General features: G+C 38.8%; 1 protein-coding gene across 1 annotated transcript; it reads left to right on the top strand.

The window, feature by feature from the left end:
- The first annotated feature begins 135 nt into the window (after window positions 1-135).
- On the top strand, window positions 136-23,797 carry LOC127504792 (NACHT, LRR and PYD domains-containing protein 12-like). The gene is made up of 14 exons (XM_051879817.1): window positions 136-175; window positions 455-556; window positions 931-1,023; window positions 1,122-1,216; window positions 1,314-1,427; window positions 1,518-1,631; window positions 4,613-4,735; window positions 5,853-7,835; window positions 10,131-10,301; window positions 10,405-10,578; window positions 10,684-10,851; window positions 19,765-19,938; window positions 20,018-20,064; window positions 20,404-23,797. Exons 4-14 carry the CDS (start codon window positions 1,140-1,142, stop codon window positions 20,952-20,954), a joined length of 3,696 nt encoding a protein of 1,231 aa, XP_051735777.1. The 5' UTR covers window positions 136-175; window positions 455-556; window positions 931-1,023; window positions 1,122-1,139; the 3' UTR covers window positions 20,955-23,797.
- The last annotated feature ends 21 nt before the right edge of the window (window positions 23,798-23,818 follow it).

The following is a 23,818-nucleotide window of genomic DNA, read 5'->3' as shown; positions in this document are numbered from 1 at the left end:
TGCGTCTAAACAGTCACTATCCGTGTAGAATCTCTTCAGTCGATCCACTTCAGTGTTCTTCTGCAGCCGGAGCAGATGAGCAGGTAGAACAGGTGTTGCGACTTCAGGAAACTCTTCAGATCAAAAACAACGGCCATTTTGGAGAATCAGAAACTTTCACAGATGTCACTTGACGGTCAGTTATTTGCTTCATGTCATATTATCGCATGTGTGTTGTTAGATCCGTGTACCTTTGGATCACTAGTTTTTCTTTGTAAAACAGAATAGCCACTAAACACACACCTCTGTCTCATATAAAAAATACAGCCTTGTTTATCTTTTTAAATTCAGGCAAATGAAATGAGTGTTCAGCCTAACGATTCCTGAAATCTGATCTGGGCAGGAATTTCAAGTCCATAACTAGTGATTGTTCAACAGCTTGTCATCTGATCTCCTCCTCGTTTTTCTCCTTTAGAGTAAAAGCCTTTTCACAGTGGAGATGGAAAGAGCTGAGGTTGATGCCATCCTGTTTCAGCTGCAGATGTTGCTCTAGTTACATTTATCATGTTTCTGAAAGGTGAAATATTTCTACAACTTCAAACTTCAGATGTGTAATATTTATCTCACTAGACTGTTAAAAGTATTTGTATTTGTATGTTTCAGTTTATAATGAATGTGTAAATGAACTCAAACAAAAGAATCCCTACCACGAGTGATAGTGTTCAGCATTGCATATGCCATGCTTTCCTGTTTTTCACACTGTTTTCTGTGACAAATGTCTCAGATTTGATACTACACTAATGATAAACAGTCAGTGGGGAAATATCTGTCACTAAAGTATCATCCATGATTAAGCAACATGCGTTTGTTTCTTCATTATGGAAATGTGGACGAGCACAAGCTACTGCAATCTGAACTCATCTTAAACTCGTCTCTTTTCTCTTCTCACAGTTTCACTAGTAAAGGAACAGGACTCGTGTTTGCCTGACCCATCATTGTTTGCCTAAATCAGCTGAACTTTAGGACTGTGATTGAAGCGTAGAGGTAATTATTATTATCATTTATCTCAGTGCAATTCTCTTCTAAGCATCATAGTAAGGTAGAAATAATGGATCATTAGTTTTCTGTTTCTCCATATACAGGCCTCGTATCAGTTTCTCATGATGGAGAATAAAGGAAGCAGTGAGAGAGCAGCATCTCAAAGACCCAAACATCATCCTGTGACCTCTGACCCCAGGTGAGACTCTATCAGTATTACAGACAACAGACTGACTCATAATCAATGAAACAGCAGGCAGAACTAAAGGAAGAATTATTTCTGTGTTTTCTCTCAGTATCTGGAGTCAGAGAGCTTCATCTCCAGAACCCAGCTGTGTGTCTATGAAGAGTAACGAATCAATACATCATCCTCCTGACCTTAGTGCTGAAGCAGTGATCTCTGACCCCAGGTGAGACTATATCCAGTTTTACAGACTGACTCATAATCAGTGAAACAGCAGGCAGAACTAAAGGAAGAATATTTCTGTGTTTTCTCTCAGTATCTGGAGTCAGAGAGCTTCATCTCCAGAACCCAGCTGTGTGTCTATGAAGAGTAACGAATCAATACATCATCCTCCTGACCTTAGTGATGAAGCAGTGATCTCTGACCCCAGGTGAGACTCTATCCAGTTTTACAGATGGTGGACTGATTTCACCTGTTGCTGTTGAAACTGAAAGTGAGGCTCATAGTGTCACAGTTGGAGGGTAAAGCAAGCTCAGGGTCAAACTTTAAAGTCACATGATTTACTATCATTTTACTTTACTGTATTATCTACGTTGTAGAAAATTGTCTCTGGCTTCACAGTACATCACTGCATAACACATAAATACACATAAAAAGAAGCATGCAATTCATAATAAATAACAACAACAAAAAAAGTGTGAGTGCTGGTTGAATTTGTTGAGAGGTTGAGTTTGAGTTTGGTTGAGTTTGTTATTCTCATCAGCTCTTACTTACAGAAGCTGCATCAGAAGTGGCATTTAGATGTATCAGTACATTATCCATTATTAATCACCATTTACACCGAATGTAATGAAGTCACAATCATTTTTGGTGGCTGAAATTTGGGTGCTTCCATAGTTATTTTTTGTTATTGATGTTTACTTTTCCTGTCAGGTAAGTAAAATTCTCTTTCACTTGCCCGTTCATAAATCCACTTGTCCCGGACATTAATGTCACTGCACTGATACTATATTCAGAGAGAGATGCACTGATACACACAAGAGAGATTTAAGTAGCTTTTTTAAACATACCCTAGAAAAAAAAAACATTACTGGTGTTCATCTTGAGACCAAACAATGGCTCTGACATTTTTTAAGATAAGCTTTCAGTTAAAACAGCTCAAACATGCATTGTAGTCTGAGACTAGCTTAAGGCTTGTCTGTGAAACCGGGGGAATGTGTAATTTCATAATAGCTTGTAGTGTCTTTAAAATATAGTTGAAGTGTACTGCTCAATGTACTGACAAGTAATTAATGTGAATTAAAATATACTTTATTGTCATTTACATGTACACTATTGTATAATTAAATATATTTGTAATTACATTTTTCTAATAATGAAGTTGCAATTTAGTATATTTCAAATTTTATTTTTAAAATCTCTTAATTACCTAGTTACAATCAACACAAATTCAAAATTGAAACCCTCTAGATTTATTGATAAAACAATCTCTCTGCACAAGAAAAACCCAAGAAACACTTTACACAAACACAAACAGTTACAACACATTAACTCTCCTTAGTCTGGAGGACAGTGAGGCTTATATGCACAATCATTTTCTCCCTCACATACAAAGGTACGTAAACCTAAACCTACCCATCACAAAACTTTCTGCATTTTTACATTTTCAAACAATATCATTCTATATGATTTATAATGTTGTTTCCTCATGTGGCCATAAAAATTGTCCCCACAAGGTCAAAATTTACTGGTATTACTATACTTGTGGGGTCATTTGGTCCCCATAATATAGGGAATACCAGTACACACACAATCTCAGAAACAAACACACAGTACCTCACTCACACACACAACCCATCAATTAATACAAAAAAAATAATTAAATAAATTCAAGAAAAGTATCATTCCATGTTCAACACTACGATTCAAAACTTTGGGCATCGCTTTACAATAAGATTTTATTAGTTAACTACTTTAGTTAACTTGAACTAAGAATGAATAATACTTTTAAAACATTCATTTAACTTTTTTTTTTTTTTTTTTTCCATTTTATTAATTTTTTATAATACCATTCCTTACATATGGTGGTTACACACTAACATGACAGGGAAAATAAAACAAACAAAACAAATAAAACAATTAAAAAAACAAACAATGACAACAACAAAAGAAGATATCTGAGTAAAAAATATTACAGCAACTGTGATGCACCAGCACAATCCACAGATTTACCCATCAAATTAGTAAATGACTCCCACATGCTCAAAAAGACATGCGCTTTCCTTTCCTTAATAAAACAAATCCTTTCCAAATGCAAAATCTTTCCTAAGTCCATGATCCACGTATCAAACGTAGGTACTGCTTCAGACTTCCAATGTTGTAAAATCAGATTTTTTGCAAGTAACATACTGAGGGAAAAAGCTTGGGCTCCATATTTGTCAAGCCCCGCTTCTGGTGTCACCACACCAAACAATGCCATGATAGGATCTGGCTTTATTGTTCTGTTATATACCTCAGAAAGATGACCAAACAACAAGTAGCATTCATTTATCTTAATGTTAATTTTAACATTTACTAAGGCATTATTAAAATCAAAAGTTGAATATGTTAAAATTAGTGACAGTTTTTATGGCAAAAGAACAAGCAAACACCTTGGAAATGATAGATATGTTAAACAGGAACTGTTTCAGGTACGGCACAAAGGTGTGTATCTGTTCAAGTCTCTGTGTATAGATCTGTATGCTCAATGATGTGCCTTTTTGTCCTTAGTTATGCATATTTGGATTATGTTGTGTTGTAAATAAAATACAAACAATCAAAAAAGCCATTATTTTAATCTCCTCACATTCTTTGTTCTAGTCATTTAGCTGATAGGGCCATCAGGGGAGGGGTCTTTGTCTTCCCAGGTGTGAAACTCATCAATATTCATGATGATTCATGCCTCCACACATACAGGCTTTTTTACACATAACATGTCTTACAAATTTTAAATCAATATATTGTTTTATGAGAATGAGTAGGCAGGATGATTTTCACATCATTTTGAAGCAAAAATTCTAGCCTGCATGATCCAGTTTTCACAAAAGTCTTGTTAAGAAATATTCAGTATGAGTTTTGTGGCCCTATTTCAGTGACTCAGATTTTTTTTTTCACAAACACATAAAAGTAATTTTCTCAAAACTACAAACTTTTAAATACATGCTGCTCACATATTATTGTAGCAGAATTTGTACTGAATACAGAGTAATCAGACTTTAGTCATGAACATTTTATAAGTATAAACAGAAATAAGCACAAATGTCAGGGCATGTCAAAACATCTCCAGGGCCCAGAAAACAACTCAGATGCCAGAGGGTTAAATAACGGTAGATGAAACCGAAGGAAGATAAGCTTTTCTGTATGTTTTCTCAGTATCTCCAGGAGGGGGAGTCAGAGAGCTTCATCTCCAGAACCCAGCTGTGTGTCTATAAAGAGTGGCGAATCAATACATCATCCTCCTGACCTCAGTGATGAACCAGTGACCTTTGACCTAAGGTGAGCATGAACATATATAATAATAAGTATATTATTTTACTTTACAGTATAAAATGTACAATACTGTTGCATTCTCAAGACAAGGACGAGGTGTTTCGATGGCAAAGGGTATTTATTAAAGGCTGTTGTCGGCCACAGCCCACATCATACACACCCTGACTTATTCAAAGAACCGCACTTGAACCAGCGAAGTACTCTTCTGCTCCCCTTCTACCAGTCCCCCCTCACCACAACACAGGGGGTGGAGCCTTACCATATTAAACTTTAACATTTAATAACAGTTCCTCAACACCAAATGAATAAAATACAAATGTTAACATTAAAACATCCTTATCTGCAACACAGCAACATTTTTTAACATGTTACACTTGTGTCTGAATTTCTTCACTTGCAACAGTTAAACCCTCAAGTTTTTAGTTTACCGGAAAACTGCAGGGAGATCTTTTAATGTCTTGAATAATGATTTAAAAAAAAATGATTTAAGTGCATGTTAAACTCACACCACATGCAGATATGAACTGAGATACTGAAAACTCTGGATCATGAGATGCTCATTTGTAAATGAACACAAACTTTGCTCTGAAACACACAGCACATCAGACTATGTACCTTTTGCCATTTGATAAGCACACTAAGCTATACCACAACTTTGATTTTAGTTTAATTGACAGATTCTTTGCCAAAACAATGTCACAATACCTAATACGTTACAGATCTTTTGTTATTATGAGAAGTGTTAAAATATTTTGATTCATTATGAAACTAGAGGGACACATTAGTCAAGGTGATTTATGGGAAAAACGATATAAATGACTGTCTAACAGAACCTCTGGTGTCAGTCTGGGGAGAAAAGCTTCACTAGTTCTGTCACCTTTAGCTGCTCACTGGCTTATTGTAAGGCACTGTTTTCCTTTTCTAAGTATATTCTTATCTGTGAAGCTGCTCTGAAAGATTATGTATATCAAAAAGTATTATACAAATAAACTGAAACTGTAGTTGTTGTACACTACATCAATTATAAAGGAAATAAAAGATTGACATCTGTATTGATTCATTTTATTTTGTAGATATAAATCCTTTTTTTTTTTTTTTTTTTGGTATGTTGTCTTTTTTTCAGTAGAGTGGATAGAGACAGGAGCATCTCCCCGTTACAGTTCAGGCCCTCGGTCCCCCGCCTGACCAGCACCTTCACTCCCATTAGGACGTCCCAGGATAGACATAAACTACTGAGTGTCAAAGACCAGCACAAAACCAGCATGAAGAAGAAGTATGAGAGATTATTTGAGGGAATGAAACTCCAAGAGAATGAAGCCCTCCTGAACAGGATCTACACACAGGTCTACATCATAGAGGGAGAGAGTGAAGGAGTGAATAAACAACATGAGGTTTTACAGATGGAGAAAACCGCCAGAACACAAGTCTCACAAGACACTCCAATCTACTGCAATGACATCTTTAGAGCCTCACTTGAACCAGGATGTGAGGAGAAACAACAAATCAAGACTGTTCTTACTAAAGGCATCGCTGGAATCGGAAAAACCATCTCTGTGCAGAAGTTCATTCTGGACTGGGCTGAGGGCAAAGCCAATCAGGATGTAGATTTCATGTTTGTGCTTCCATTTAGAGAGCTGAACTTGATCCGAGATCATCAGTACAGTCTTCACAGACTCCTGCTGGACTTTCATCCTGAACTTCAAGATCTGGACTCGGAGATTTATGAGGGGAGTAAAGTTGTGTTCATCTTTGATGGTCTGGATGAAAGCAGAATCACACTGATGTTTTCAGATGCTCAGAAAGTTTCTGATGTGACTGAGACTTCATCAGTGGGTGTGTTGATGTCAAAGCTCATGAAAGGAGAGCTGCTTCCCTCTGCTCTCATCTGGATCACCTCCAGACCAGCAGCAACCAATCAGATCCCATCCAAATACATCAACCGTCTGACAGAGATTCAGGGGTTCAATGAGCCTCAGAAGGAGGAATATTTCAGGAAGAGAATCAGTGACGAGCATCAAGCCAGCAGAATCATCTCACACATCAGAAGAGCAAGAAGCCTCAACATCATGTGCCACATACCCGTCTTCTGCTGGATCTCATCCACTGTGCTTCAAAAACTCCTGAAAGAAGATCTGAATGCTGAAATCCCTCAAACTCTGACTGAAATGTACATCCACTTCCTGCTGATTCAGATCAAGATGAGGATTCAGAAGTATGAAGAGAGAGATCCAGAGAAACTCCTGCAGTCCAACAGAGAAGTGATTGTGAAACTTGCTGAAGTGGCTTTTAATCAGCTGATGAAGGGCAATGTGATGTTCTATGAGGAGGACCTGGGAGAGAGTGGCATAGACGTCACTGACGCCTCAGTGTATTCTGGGATTTGCACTGAGATCTTTAAGGAGGAATCTGTGATTCATCAGAGGAAAGTCTACAGCTTCATTCATCTGAGCGTTCAGGAGTTTCTCGCTGCTTTCTATGTGCTTTACTGCCATTTAACAAATAACAAGCAAACGCTGCAGTTTCTAGGTGAAAAATATAAACATGACCATGAATATGACTCTGACAGTGATTATGACTTTGAATATGATTTTGACCATGAATATGGATATAATAAGCACACATCTGATGAAGACTCTATTTATGATCTACTAACATCAGCAGTAGATAAAGCCCTCAAGAGTGAGAATGGACAGCTGGATCTGTTCCTGCGGTTCCTGCTGGGCATCTCACTGGAGTCCAATCAGAGACTCTTACAGGATCTACTGACTCACACAGAGAAAAGCTCAGAGAGCATCAGAGAAACCACACAGTACATTAAAGACAAGATCAAAGATCCAAATGATCATTTTTCATCTGACCAATCAATAAATCTGTTCCTCTGTCTGCTGGAAGTGAAAGATCAGACTCTGTCCAGAGAGATTCAGGAGTTTGTGAAATTAGACAAACACTCAGAGAAGAAACTCACTCCTGCTCACTGCTCAACAATGGCCTACATGCTTCAGATGTCAGAGGAAGTGCTGGATGAGCTGAACTCCATAAAATACAACACATCAGATGAGGGTAGAAGAAGACTGATACCAGCTGTGATCAACTGCAGAAAAGCTTTGTGAGTGTTAATTATTAACAAACGAAGAATCGTTTAATAATGAATCAAGCACCTTTAAAATGAAACATTTACTAACAGATATATTCTTCTAAATAACAAGCTCGTGCCAGCGCAAACTCTCTTTTGGCATAAAAAACTACTGTCAAGATTTACTAAAGACACACAGTGAGAAATTAGGAACCGCAGAGAACAAAGAGCGTAATAGCATAATAGAAGAGAGAGTATCTTAGTGGAGGGGTAATTGCTGGCACGTGAGCAAAAGCGAGAGATGTGTATGTATTTCATTCAGATAAAGTACATCGCACCTGCATACACTATACCTGCATACATTTTGAGGTAATCATTCATCATAGTAACACAGCTTGTTTTATTAAGTTAGGAGCTATAAATATGATTAAAGTGTGAGATTTAACCTCTTGCAGTGCACCCCCCTTTGCGCCCCAAACAGGAAAATGACATGCTTGAACTCAAATTGTTGTCTTTCCTAAACCATTTGGAGTATGAGCATAGTTGTGGTATCATTTGAAAGAAGACAAATTAAGCTTTATTCTCTTTCAGAATTAATGTTAGTAAAAAAAAAAGTTAGACAAGCTGGAGTTAAATGAAATGAAAAGAAAATGTTTTTATTTCTATCATTAAAAAAATAATAATAATAATAATAAAGATGCCTGCAAAAACTGGAAATACCCCAAAAGCCACAAGTCTTCAGAAGTTATGTTTCAGGTTTGAGGATGATATAACACAAAATGAGGTTCCTGCAAGGTTTTTTCTCTGACTAGTGCCTTTTTCAAAAATGGCCACTTGGAGCTCTAAACTGCCCCTTGGTAGGAAAAATGATCTGAGTGCTAGAGAAACTGTTACAGTTACTTTTACATGTACCACATATACTAAACCATTGTTTTAAAAATGTAAAATAATTACAAACAATTTCACGATGTTAAAATTTGGTAGTTTAAATCTGTACACATAATTTTAGTGCTTGTATTACTAAATTCACACAAAACCTAGCTGTATACAAAAGAAAGAAAGAAAAAAGAGACCTTTTTACAGCCTTTAAACAGCTTTTGTCTCCATACATGGAAAGTACTAGAGTTGTCAAAAGTACTGACTTCGGAACCTAGTCGGTACTGAAATTTAAAAAATGTGACACTTTGAGCGCTGTTGAGTGGATTTGTAAATACCTCTGATTGGCCATTGTGTTCACGGCTCATCGGATATGTCTGTGATTGGCTTCAATGATCATCGCTGTAAAAAACGTAGTAAAAAGTCATCAATGAAGCTCTACACCGAGCGCTTACACAGATACACATAGGAGCATTTGAAAGCAGGTGTCTATCGTGGACCAGTCCACTGATAGACGCCTGCTTTCAAGCACTCCCGCTCGTGCTTTTAAAACGCTTTCAAATTCAAACACTTCCATGTGCTTTCAAACGATGCCGCGCGTTGATCATTGAAGCCAAACACAGATATATCCGATGAACACGTCAATACAATGGCCAATCAGAGGTGTTTACGAATCCGCTCAAGAGCGCTCAAAGCGTCACATTTTTTAAATTTCAGTACCGATAGGTACTGAAGTCAGTACTTTTGACAATGCTGGAAAGTATGTCAATTGCTATTCATTCACAGTCGTATATAGACATACAAACAGATGCTACATCAGAAGGCTATCATAAACAATATCTATATTGATGATAGCTTCAGACAGCAATCAGCCTCCAAAACCAATCGTTTGGAGGCTATACATAAACTATTATTGCAATGATGGCCAATCATAGAGAATTTCAAAATAAAACATGAAACAAAACCAAAAATATTTAGGCATCCATCCGCAAACGTTCCTGAAGTCATGCTGGTATTTCACCAAAGCTTGAAGCTCATCTGTTTTTTTTTTGTTGTTTTTTTTTGTTTGTTTGTTTGTTTGTTTTTCGTATTGACTGCACATTTGCCAAATTTATTGTAGAAAGAGGAATTTTAGAAATATTTTTCAGTCTCTGACAAACACCTTCTTTTTCGGGCCCTCTTTCGTATTTTAAATGATGAATTATATTGTTCAGAGCATTTATGTTGTTACTTCTGTGGAGATACATTTGTGGAATTGGATGGCACAAATCTCTGCATCTAAGTGTATTTTCAGAAATGCATTTGAAAGGAAAAACAAAACAAACAAACATAACACACCACACCGACACTTGGAGCTGTGAGTCGCTGCATTCTTCCTCGGCAACTTAATTTACATTTCCTTATTGTTATTTCAGTATTGCTTTAATTTCATTTATATTTAATCTCTTCTAGTCTTTCTGGCTGTAATCTCACTGTTCAGGATTCTGAAATACTGTCATCAGCTCTTCAGTCCTTAAACTGTTTCCTGAGAGAGCTGGATCTAAGTAACAATGACCTGGATTCAGGAGTGAAGCTGATCTCTGATGGACTAAAGAGTCCAAACTGTCAGCTGCAGATACTGAGGTATTTAATAACATAAGAGATCATTTACAGTCATCTGGTCATAATGTTGATGTGTGTTTGTAGATGATCCAACTGTTAATGTGTGTGTTCTTATCTCTTCTAGTCTCTCTGGCTGTAATCTCACTGCTCAGCATTGTGAAAGAGTGTCATCAGCTCTTCAATCCTTAAACTGTGTCCTGAGACAGCTGGACCTGAGGAACAATGACCTGCAGGATTCAGGAGTGAAGTTGCTCTCAAATGGACTGAAGAGTCCGAACTGTGAGCTGCAGATACTAAAGTATTTAAGAACATACAAGAGATAACTTACAGTCTGCCGGTCATAATGTTGATGTGTGTTTGTAGATGATCCAACTGTTGATATGTGTATTTTGCTCTCATCTAGTATTTCTGGCTGTAATCTCACTGGTCAGTCTTGTGAGAGTTTGTCATCAGCTCTTCAATCCTCACACTGTGTTTTGAGAGAGCTGGACCTGAGTAACAATGACCTGCAGGACTCAGGAGTGAAGCTGCTTGGACTGAAGAGTCGAAACTGTGAGCTGCAGATACTGAGGTTTGATTTTCACATTCAGATTCAAAAATGTAAAAAAACAAAAAAAAACAAAAAAAAAAAAACAAACAAAAACAAAGCAATGTCAAATCAATTTATTTGTATGTGTATGTTCTTTCCAAGCTGTTTTACTGAAAATTGTGCCTTAGGGCCAGATTTAATAGCAGTTTGTGCCAGCGCAAACCCTCTTTTGGCATTAAAAAACTACTGTCGGGATTTACTAAAGACACGCAGTGCAAAATTAGCGCTGAAAAGGCGTGGACTGAGTTATTTTGCGGCTGACTTTATTGCGTATGTATTTGTAGGATTTTTCATTTCAGCTGTAATCTCAGCTGTCAATCATGACATCAAAACCCTCATTTTTATAGCATCAAATAACTTAAAACAAACTTATTTAAAGAATAAACACTTAATCAAACACTAACATCAGTGTGATAAAAACTGCCTAAAATGACAGAAACCATCTTTGGGAGAAAAAATATTTGACGTGTAATTTGACTGTTTAGTTTGTCTCACATAATCATAACATTACATGGAGAGGGCAGGGTTTATGACCTGTACTGCATCCAGCCACCTGGGGGAGATCGAGTTGCTTTGGCTTCACTTTTCAGGACTCATGCGGCACGCTTGATCTGAACATATCGTTTGCCAAGCCATATTAGCCTACATATATATATATATACAGTTGCAAGAAAAAGTATGTGAACCACTTGCAGAAAATGTGCAAAATTTTAACAAAATAAGAAAGATCATACAAAATGCATGTTATTTTTTTATTTAGTACTGTCCTGAGTAAGATATTTTACATAAAAAATGTTTACATATAATCCATAAGACAAAAAAAATAGCTGAATTTATTAAAATTACCCAGTTCAAAAGTTTGTGAACCATTGATTCTTAATACTGTGTGTCATTACCTGGATGATCTACGACTGTTTTTTTGTTGTGTGATAGTTGTTCATGAGTCCCTTGTTTATTCTGAGCAGTTAAACTGAGCTCTGTTCTTCAGAAAAAAATCTCCAGGTCCCAAAAATTCTTCAGTTTTCCACCATCTTTTGCATATTTGAACCCTTTACAACAGTGACTGAATGATTTTGAGATCCATCTTTTCACATGGAGGACAACTGAGGGACTCAAACACAAGTATTATAAAAGGTTCAAACATTCACTGATGCTTCAGAAGGAAACACGATGCATTAAGAGTCAGGGGGTGAAAACTTTTGAACAGGATGAAGAGGTACAAATTTTTCTTATTTCGCTTGAATATCATTTTTTTTTTTTTTTTTTTTTCATTTAGTACTGCCCTTCGGAAGCAACAGAAAATGCTTGCATGTTTCCCAGAAGACAAATTAAATACAATTTACCTTGATCTTCAAATTCCAAATGTTTTCACCCCCCGACTCTTAATGCATCATGTTTCCTTCTGGAGCATCAGTGAATGTTTGAACCTTTTTTGAAAGTTGTGTTTGAGTCCCTCAGTTGTCCCCAGTGTGAAAAGACGGATCTCAAAATCATTCAGTCACTGCTGTAAAGGGTTCAAATATGCAAAAAATGCTGGAAAACTGAAGAATCTGCAGGACCTGGAGATTTTTTCTGAAAAACAGAGCTCAGTTTAACTGCTCAGGACAAACAAGAGACTCATGAACAACCATCACAAAACAAAAAACAGTCGTAGATCATCCAGGTAACCACACACAGTATTAAGAATCAGTGGTTCACATACTTATGAATGGGGTTATTTTAATAAATTCAGCTATTTTTTTTGTCTTGTGGATTATATGTAAACATCTTTTATGTAAAATATCTTACTCAGGACAGTACTAAATAAAAAATAATGTGCATTTTGTATTATCTCCCTTATTTTGTTAAAATTATTAACATTTTCACAGATTCTGCAAGTGGTTCACATACTTTTTTTTGCAACTGTATATTGTGGCGGGAGGAGCAAACGACAGACACAGTGGGTGTGGCGTCAGGCCTCGGAGAGGCTTTTATTTAACAGAAATAAACAGAAAACGATCAAAACCAGGAAATAAAGTTTCCAAACAAACAGGGGACCTGGTGTCCTCGTTGTGCCAGGGAAACGTAAAGAAAGGGTAGTGAGCAGATAGGATGGGTCCAGGTAAGGGGCGGGGTCCGGCGGCCGCACGCGCTTCTCTCTCTCTTCGGTCCAAGGCGTGAGGGGCGGCGGCTTCAGCACAGCAGCTCGTCCTCTTTATGCCATGACAACTGAGGGGAATAGCGGCCCAGCGTCCTAACCTGTTGGCGGCGTCACGCATGCTTCTCCATTCCGGGCCGCGGGTCTGGTGACTCACATCTATGGCGGTGCGGGACTCCCTCCGCGCTCCCTTCCTGGACCCACTAGGACACCAGCATGCATGCACAGAGGAAAGAGACCGGTCTCCCGAGGAGAAGCGCGCTCAGCATTTAACAGCGGCGGTGACGAGGCTTCATTATCTCATCACACGTGCCTCATCACACGTCGCCAGACCTGGTTGTTTCAGCGCCCCTCCTCTCTCTCACACCCACTCCAATCGGGAACCTGGTGAAGGGCGGCGACTAAAAGGACAGGGTGGCGCTGATAATAAGGGAGAGGCAGCCGTTCCGTCACAATATATTTGCAAAATCAGAATCATTAAAATTCAAACGAAATCCAACCCTACTGGTGGTGTGTCATTTTGAAAAAATGCTGCTTGAATTTGTTCTTTTAGACATGAAAATTTTCCTTTGAATAATCGCCGTAAGCCATAAGGGAGAAGCACTGGATCAACTGCAGCTGTCGAACCATCATTAATCTGCTGCTTGAGGCTTTTTCTATCAACCTTTAGTATACTTCAGTTTTCCTCATAATCGTCAGTAACTAACGAAGTGCGAGTGAACCATATCAAAAGGGAACTGGTCTAAACTAGATAAAGGTCCTATTTACATCCTGTGCCTGTATGACGTATTAACTCCCTCGGGTCGGCGGTCACGCCGGCGATACCACCTCGGTTTTTTTCTTACCAGTGTGAAAGAGACTCAAAATACTCCGTCAATGTTGCACATATAATTAAGAGTTATACACCATAAAAATTTGTGGAATATCTATTTTTATTTGTGTACTCTCAGAGTAAAAACAAAATGATGTGCTTTTTGCAAAATAAAGAAAACTAACATGATGCGTGATGTCTCGTCTCCCTCTGAACGAAGTTTAATCCGACAGTTCTCAGAAAATGAACTGTAACTTAGTGAATACTAATGACACAAAAATGAGACTTATGTCTAAAAAAACGTTGAAATGTCAGGTTTTAAATCGTGTAAGTCAAATCGAAAACAAATATTCTGTGTTTATGTAATCTGTATGAAAAGAGGCACATGTCAGACGCCCGTGATTCAGCTCATTATCCGCTAATGCGGCCACGCCCACGGAGCGAGTGCTATTCAGACGCAAATTCTGAGGCAATACATGTATATATCATCTCAATCGTGCATTTATTGTCTTGAAAAGTGTTTATCTGTATGTTAAAGCCATGGTTAGCGATCTCTGGAAGACATGCTGTTAGTTCCTGAATGTCCTGTTCTTCTTTAGATTAATTTGTGGACTAAAGGGGTACAGAGCGCCCTCCGGCTGCAAGTATGAATTGAAAACACAGTATCCAGCGCTCACAGTGATGACAATAAATATTGAATAAATATTACTCCTCTGTATAGAAAATTGACATAAACATATGAGAATCCATCAATATTTCTCCAAATGTGCATGCTTTTAAGCTAAAAGACTATATGAAAAGGTAACATGAATGTTCAGACGCTTTGCATCAAAGAAATACATTATATTTTAATGTATATAATAGAATACCATTATTTTAAATTGTAATAATATTTCACAGTATTGCTGTTTTTTCTGTATGTTGGATATACACCATGATGAGCTTGAGACATGATCACAGAGGGTTTTTTCACAGCCTACCTGACTGAAAGGCCTCATTAATATGCAGCTCATTAGAGGTTCTTTATGCGATTCTTTTGTCTTCTCAGGTGTAAATCACCCATTATTCATGATGATTCATGCCTCCACGCATACTGTGTTTCTTGACAAAAAGTGTCTTACAAAAACTAAATCAATATATTGTTATAAATGAACGAGTATGCAGGATAATTTTTACATCATTTTGAAGCAAAAACTCTAGTCTACAACCTCCAATACCCAGAAGTCTTGTGAACACAGATTTAATATATATTTTTTGGCTTTATTTCAGTGACTTAAGTTTTTTGTTTTTTCAATAACCACGCATAAACGTTATTCCTTCAAAAACACAAACATGTACATACATGTTCCTCACATATTATTGTAGCCTAGTTTGTGCTGAATACAGTGTAATGACACTTTTTCCATTAATATGTTAATGAACAACTGAAAAAAGCACAAATGTCAGGGCATGTCAAAACTTCTCCAGGGCCCCGAAAATCCTCAGACCCCAGAGGGTTAACTTTCTCTTTCCTGTGCGGGTGGTGACACCTTCTTGTTCCGTTGGGTATATGGTGACTAGACACTTGACAGCTTACTAGGGAAAGAAAGTGTGAGGGGAGGGGTAGCTGGTTACATAACAGGTTTTCTATTTCAATATACTTTAAAATATAATATATTTCTGTGATGCAAAGCTGAATTTTCATCAGCCATTACTCCATTCTTCAGTGTCACATGATCCTTCAGAAATCATTTTAGTACGCTGATTTATTATCAATGTTGGCAACTGCTGTGCTGCTTAAAATTTTTTATAACTTGTGATACTTTTTTTTAAGATTCTTTGATGAATAAATGAAGTGATGGCTGATGAAAATTCAGCTTTGCATCACAGAAATAAATTATATTTTACAGTATATTAGTATATATTACAGTATATTAGTATATTTTACAGTATAGTAGTATATATTGATCAAATAAATGCAGGCTTGATGAGCATAAGAGACTTCTTTCAAAAAACATTAATTGAAGTAGTAATGTGTTCAAACTTTTGACTGGTACTGTATTTAGCATCTGAGCAGAAATATGTGAATAAAAGCTTCATTGATGTGGCACTAGGCTATTTTACAGTAAGCATTTCATAATCTGTCCAAAACAGGCCAAAGAAATCTTGTCTAAACATTCATATTATGTCTATGACATTTTATATATTGCAGTTTAATATGTTGCGAAGACATTTTATTTCAGTATTTATTACATATTTCAGTCAATTTTACTCAGTATAGCAATATAGTTCGGAAAAGCCAATATAGCGTGTTTACTAATGTATGTGTAGTAAACTAAACGTCTCGATTACATATGTAATACTCGTTCCCTGAAGAAGGGAACGGAGACATCACGTCGAGTGAACTGATGAATTAGGAATCACACTAGAGAGACCAATCTACTTTGAACTAAACAATGCGATATTTGCATCTGACGCCCAGTGGGCCATCCTCTGCTTGGAAACAGCCTTTCCCTTCTGCTGGCATCCGTAACAGACAAAGAGCTGCTCTGAGGTCCTGAAGTTTCGCGTTCGGTCCATGTACAGTTGCAGAGTGCGAATGGGACAGAGCAAAACTAGGGCTGGGTCTGCCTCCTCCCATGGCAGCACTTGCCGGTTCATGACCTGGTCCCTGAAGGAAGTGGTGGGAACCTTGGGCACATAGCAGTCTCAGGATCACGTGAGGGTCAGTCTGCCCAAACTCCAGGCACGATTTCTTGACTGAAAATGGCTGCAGGTCCCCTATCCTTTTAATGGAAGCCAATGCAACCAGTAGCAAAGTTTTCTTAGACAGAACTTTTAACTCCGCTGACTGCAAGGGCTCGAATGAGACATTCTGAAGTGCTCTCACCCCCTGGAGATCAGGTCATGCTTCCCTACCGATTAATCTCTTATTGGGTCATGATATGCAGATATTGCAGCAGCATATACTTTCAGGGTGGAGGGAGACAGTCTTCGCTCCAACCCATGCTGCAGGACGGAAAGCACGGCTCTGATCGAGCATCTTCGGGGGTCTTCTCGGTGAGAAGAACACCACTCGACAAACAGGTTCCAAGCGTAAGCCTTTCTCTTAGACGTTGCTCGCGCCGAAGTGATGGTGTCCACTACCTTCTGGGGTAGGTCACCTAGAACCTCCGTGTCCCATTCAGAGAGCAGACAGATGTCTGGACACGGGTGCCATGGGGTGCCCTGAGAAAGTCTCTGAGAAAGCAGGTTCTTCCTCAGAGTAATGCGCCAGGGAAGGGCTGTCGCAAGGAGCATCAGTTCTGGGAACTAGGTCCAGTTGGGCCAGTAGGTGCACCACTAACAAGACCTGCTCCTCATCTTTCCTGACTTTGCAGTGTCTGTGCGAGCTGGCTCACTGGGGGAAATGCATATTTGCACAGGCCCTGGGGCCAGTTGTGCACCAGTGCATCTGTGCCGAGTATCCCTTTGGTCAGGGAGTAAAACAGCTGGTAAAGAGACATTTCTGGAGAGGCAACCAGGTCTACCTGTGCGGCTCCGAAGCGTTTCCAAATCAGCTGGACCACCTGGGGATGGAGTCTCCATTCATCTGCTCGTTGGGCAGAGCCCCAAAGGACATAGCTGGTACACTTCGATTAGAAGGTCTAGTGTGCTCCTCGGACATCTCAACTGGCTGCGATGCACTAGAGGGTTGAGAGCCCTGGGAGGTTCGTTCCTCGGAGAGGTAGCCCTCACCATAATCCTCAGGTCACCCAAGCTGCTCCCTGAAGTAGTCCTCCCCTGGTTTTGGCCAGGAACGACACTAGAACGAGGAACAGGTGTGGACTCACGCAGGAACAGGACTTCATTGAGAGAGATGGCAGATCACGCATCATGTTTGTTTTCTTTATTTTGCAAAAGCACAACATTTTGTTTTTATTGTGAGTGTACACAAATAAACACAAATAAAAGCTCCACCCACTTGTTCACAGTCACCCAGATACTAATTGGACACACCTGCACCATCCACCTCACCACATATAAGCAGCCCTCCTCACACATCTCATTGTCTGGTCTCGTTGATACTTACCTGTCGACTTACCTGACTGTCCATAACCTGCACCGATCTTCATCCTTTGTCTTCCTCGGCTGCTTCCTCATCCAGTCTGCAAGTAATCCGCTAACCATGTGTTTATTATTAAATTACTGATGATATACTTGATTGAGTTGCATTATTGCTGGTGTTTAAAAATCCAGTGAATGTTGATGTGGCTAATAGAGAAAATTAAATTGTTTGTGTGTGTGAGAGAGAGAGAGAGAGAGAGAGAGAGAGCAATATAAAGAGAACTATATATATATATATATATATATATATACAGGTGCTGGTCATATAATTAGAATATCATCAAAAAGTTCATTTTTTTTATTATAAATTATTTTTAAAAATGAAACTTTCATATATTCTAGATTCCCTACATGTAAAGTAAAACATTTCAAAAGTTTTTTTTTAAATTTTGATGATTAGAGCGTACAGCTCATGAAAGTCCAAAATCCAGTATTTCAAAATATTAGAATATTTCCTAAGATCAATCAAAAAATGGATTTGCAAAACAGAAAAGTTCAAGTTCTTTAAAGTATGTTCTTTTGTGCACTCAATACTTGATCGGCAGGACATATTACAGCAAATGACTTGCTCCTAGCACAAATTACAGCATCACTGAAGTGTGGCATGGAAGTGATCAGCCTGTGGCACTGCTGAGGCACTATTGAGCCTTCAGATCATCTGTATATTGTTGGATCGACTGTTTCTCATCTTTCTCTTGAAAATATCCCATAGATTCAGGTCAGGCATATTGGCTGGCCAATAAAGCACAGTAATATCATGCTCAGCAAACCACTTGGAAGTGGTTTTTGCACTGTGGGCAGGTGCTAAAGTCCTGCTGGAAAAGGAAATCAGCATCTCCATAAAGCTTGTCAGCAGATGGAAGCATAAAGTGCTCCAAAATCTCCTGGAAGATGGCTGCATTGACTCTGCACTTGATAAAACACAATGGACCAACACCAGCAGACGTCACGGCCCCCCCAAATCATTATTGACTTCAGAAACTTCACACTAGACTTCAAGCAGCTTGGATTCTGTGCCTCTCCAGTCTTCCTTCATACTCTGGGACCATGATTTCAACATGAAATGCAAAATTTACTTTTATCTGAAAAGAGGACTTTCGACCACTGTTCACTGTCCAGTTCTTTTTCTCCTTAGCCCAGGTAAGATGCTTCTGACGTTGTCTCTGGTTCAGAAGTGGCTTGGTAGTTCCTGAAGATGTCTGAGTGTGGTGACTCTTGATGCGCTGACTCCGGCTTCATTCTACTCATTGTGAAGCTCTCCCAAGTGTTTGAATTGGCTTTACTTGACAGTATTCTCAAGCTTGCGGTCATCCCTGTTGCTTGTGCACCTTTGCCTACCCAATTTCTTCCTTCCAGTCAACTTTGCATTTAATATGCTTTGATATACACTCTGTAAACAGCCACCCCATTCAGTAATGACCTTCTGTGACTTACTCTCTTTGTGGAGGGTGTCAATGATTGTCTCCTGGACCATTGCCAAGTCAGCAGTCTTCCCCATTAGTGTGGTTTCAAAGAACAAAAGATACCCGGAATTTATACTGTAGGGATGGTCATTTAATGAAACTCAAATGTAAATATTCTAATATTTTGAGATACTGGATTTTGGACTTTCATGAGCTGTACGCTCTAATCAACAAATTTAAAAAAAAAAACTTTTGAAATGTTTTACTTTACATGTAGGGAATCTAGAATATATGAAAGTTTCATTTTTAAAAATAATTTACAATAAAAAAATGAACTTTTTCCACGATATTCTAATTATATGACCAGCACCTGTATATTCACACTATGAATGATATTTACTCAAATGTTGAGTGTTGATGTGCATTTTTGTAGATGATGAGGCTTGATCTATCTGTAGGTTGTCTGGCTGCATGGTGACAGAGGAAGGCTGTGGTTTTGTGTCTTCAGCTCTGAGTTCAAACCCCTCACACCTGAGAGAGCTGGATCTGAGCTACAATCACCCAGGAGATTCAGGAGTCAAGCTGCTCTCAGACAAACTGGACCATCCAAACTGCTCACTGCAGAGACTTGAGTATGTCTAATTCTGACATACTGAACATGTATATGTGCATGATGCACATCTACATTAATATGAATTTGTGTGTTTATAGTGTGGATCATGGAGGAGAGATCATGATGACAGCAGGACTACGAAAGTGTACGTCTACAAACACATACCCTCTCTCTCTCTCTCTCTCTCTGACACACACACACACACACACACAAACACACACACACACTCTCTCTCTCTCTCTCTCTCTCTCATTCACACACACACACACACACACTATCACAAATATTTCACTATATTACTGAGAACATTGCATAGTCTTCCACTGATTTTATATCAGGTTAATGAGATTTTCTCTGGCCTAACTAACCCAACCCCAACCCCTAAACCTACCCATCACAGAAACATGTGCAAAACACTAGATTCAAATAAAAACTAGTGACTGTTGTTTTGTTGTTCTAGATGTTTCTCTCTTCTTGTGTTCAGATGCCTGTGATCTCACACTGGATCCAAACACAGCATACACTTATCTCATTCTGTCTGAGGAGAACAGGAAGGTGACATATGTGAAAGAGAAGCATTCATATCCTGATCATCCAGAGAGATTTGATGAGATTCCTCAGGTTCTGTGTGGAGAGAGTCTGACTGGACGCTGTTACTGGGAGGCTGAATGGAGCAGAGAAGCTTATTTATCAGTGTCATATAAAGGAATCAGCAGGAAAGGAGGAAGAGAAGACTGTGCGTTTGGATTGAATGACAAATCCTGGAGTCTGTACTGCTCCAAAAAAGGATTCACTGTCTGGCACGATAATAACAAGACTGATATTCCTGCCTTCTGTTCATCCTCTAATAGAGCAGGAGTGTATATAGACGTGACAGCTGGCACTCTTTCCTTCTACAGCGTCTCTGACACACACACACTCACACACTTACACACACTCAACACAACATTCACTGAAGCCCTCTGTGCTGGATTTAGGGTTTTTGATAATTCTTCAGTGTCTCTGTGTCAGATTAAACAACAGACACACACTTGAAAATCATCTAACGTTGACATGCACACAAAGTCATCAAATCTCACATAATAACATTTGTATTAATTCATTTTTAATTAATGTTTTTCATTATCATCCAGAAGAACTTAATCTAGATCAGACACACAAACTCTTCTGTACAAAACACAGTAATAAAGTAATTCCAGGAGCTTCAGAGCTCAATCTGCTGCCTTGATCACTAGAAAATCTTCTTTTGAAATGATTGTCTTTTATTCTTTATTATGTCTCCACAAGCACAACAGCTTTATATGACAGGAGCAACACACCAGCCTCTGTGCCTCAGCTGAAACTAAAGCTAACTAAAGTAAAGATAATATTTGTGTGTATTTATAATCAAAGACTGACGGAAGGTGTTCTGGGTCAATTTGACAAACTGAAATGTGTGAAATATTTCTGATCATAATGAATCTTTCTCTGATTAGACAGAATCATCTGGAAGGAAGACATCAGATATCAGTGGTCTGACCGCAGAGAGGTGTTTATGTTTTACGTCTCTGCATCATAATGCAGTCAGGGCTCTCTCTGTCTTGCGCCCATTTAAACGAGGTTTTGTCCAGCCAAAGCTTTTTTTAAGAGATATAAATCAGGCATTGATGTAAATTGCTTGTATTAATTCCTCAGCTGCAAATACTGCTCACTTGTCTCAGAACATATGCAGAAATTTGGTCAAAAACAATCTTTAAGTTTTAAATGTGTTTTTGGAATGTTTGATTACTCAAAAGAAAGAGAAGGAAAGTACTATAAAGTTAATTTATGTTTCTTCAGGCAACATATATACAAATGTGAATATAGCAGAGCTAAGCCTTTCTTTCCTTTTGCGAGTGCAGTGCGCTTGCAGAGAGACTCCACCCACACCCCATCTTTTTTTACTTCTAAAACATCCGGTTAGTGAGGTCAGAAAACACGTTCTGATGACGGACATCACTTCCGTTGTCAGAGTGCATTCAGACCTCACTAACCAGATGCGCAGGGCAGCTGGACATAGTGGTGTTTTAGAGATAAAAAATGATATAAAAAATGATATAAATACTGTTCGGTTTCTCGCACAAAGCGATCGTTTCGTGTCTTAGGACATCAATGTGTCATTGCGAGCCGCAGGGTTTAATTTGGATTTGTCTGTGCATGTCTGTGCAGATCTATACAGCTGGAGCTGGGGAAGGTGGAGGGTTTTAGAGGAACTCTGAAGCACGCTGCAAACTGCTATAGTGAATGTAACCAGCCATTTAAATGTGTGAGCAACAGCTCATTGGCTGCAGATGTGACATGGACCAATCAGCTTGTGCCAGTAGTTAACGCTATAATTATCATCAGCCTGCGCCCTCTAGAGTTTCATGACTGAACTATGTATTTATACTGCTTCTATATTCTGTGAATCATATCTTTTGATTTTATACCACAATTTCATATGCTGTATCTCTCTGTAAAGAAAAGCTAATACAGTTTAACAAGGGTGTGTTTCCTAAAGCTAACTATGGTTGCAAGTTCTGTCGTTACCAACAAAATTCAAGGGAACTTGTGGCCATATTTGACTTTAGGAAACGCAGCCCTGTGCATTTAAAATTGCGTGAGTAAAGTGGGGGGCGGAGTTTGAGAAACCAACACAAGCTTGCTGCTGTCAAATATTTGATCCAAGTCTGATATGTGTTAAAATATTCTTTGTTACATGTAAACTATTAACATGGTCTTGATGGATAGGTGTCAATCACTGTGGCATGAAGTGCTCATGTGTCATCCTCAGATCTTCTGTGTACAGCATTGAGCAGTACAGTATCGTGACACTGTCACCAAAAACAAACATTTAAATGTGTAATTCCTGAAATCACTGTGATTTGTGAAGGCTTATATTGTGTTATATTCTGTTTTGGCTTTCATTATATTTTGGTTCTGTTACTTTTTGCCTGTGTGCCATGTCATTTGGCCTAGTTTCTTGGCTTCTTTGATTTTTGTTTCCGGTCACCTGTTGTCCAATGAATTAGCTCATTGGCTCCTCCGTGTATTTAAGTCCTGTCCTGTGTACAGAGATCTCTCCCAGCCTCCCTCTCCTACTTCCTCTACCAAAGCCAGCCAGATCCCCAGCCCTGCCACCGCTGGTTCCTGCTAGTCCCTCGGCTCATCCTCAGTTGGCTTTCTGCAGGGTTGCAGATCCGCCTTTGTTTTTACAGTCCCCAGCTCCATCTTAGCATGAGGATCCCGTCTCTGCCTCCAGCCATCGAGCCCCAGACTCCACCTCGTCCCTCCGACCCATCTGCTCTTTATAGTTTAAAATATTAGTATTTATCTTACCATTGATTCATCAACTCGTCTTGTGTGGATCACCTTTGTTGATTTTAAGTGGACCAGGAAGCATCAACTTTGGGAGTTCTGTACACTTGCATTACATGTTCACACAGAGATGGATTGTTTTGGATTGTTGGATCGTTCATCTGAAATTCACGAGTTCACACTTACATATAATTAGATAGAGTAAAGGTTATGTGTATTTGGTGTGCTGTCCAGGGGGGTCCGAAGTTGGACTTTTGGGCCGAACCCAGAGTACTCCCCCAGCTGTGATAAGAATAGTTAGAACTAGAAGTGAGGAGATGGGGTGGGAAAGGGATGCTGATAAACTCAACGAATGGAGGCAAGTCTGCTGTATATATACCTCTTATCGTTAATTGAGTTGATTAACTGAATGTGCTCCTCTCATGCTAATTAGGTTAATTATCTGAACGTGCTCCTCCTGAACTTTGTTAATGAAACATCATGTCATTTATATCGGGGATTCCATGAGTCAATGATGAGATAAGTTTTATTTTTGGGTGGATTATTCCTTTAATGCTGCTGATCAGTCGTCATTTACATAGATC

Source organism: Ctenopharyngodon idella, chromosome 2 (genome assembly GCF_019924925.1).
Source record: "Ctenopharyngodon idella isolate HZGC_01 chromosome 2, HZGC01, whole genome shotgun sequence".
Lineage (NCBI taxonomy): Eukaryota > Metazoa > Chordata > Actinopteri > Cypriniformes > Xenocyprididae > Ctenopharyngodon > Ctenopharyngodon idella.
The sequence above is the reverse complement of the archived record's forward strand: the minus strand, read 5'-3'. Positions and strand labels throughout refer to the sequence as shown.

Coding starts and splice junctions, on each gene's coding strand:
- LOC127504792 (XM_051879817.1), top strand. CDS start 1,140: ATGATGGAGAATAAAGGAAGCAGTGAGAGAGCAGCATCTCAAAGACCC. Junction 1,632..4,612: donor GCAGTGATCTCTGACCCCAG/GTGAGACTCTAT, acceptor ATGTTTTCTCAG/TATCTCCAGGAGGGGGAGTC. Junction 20,065..20,403: donor GACAGCAGGACTACGAAAGT/GTACGTCTACAA, acceptor TCTTGTGTTCAG/ATGCCTGTGATCTCACACTG.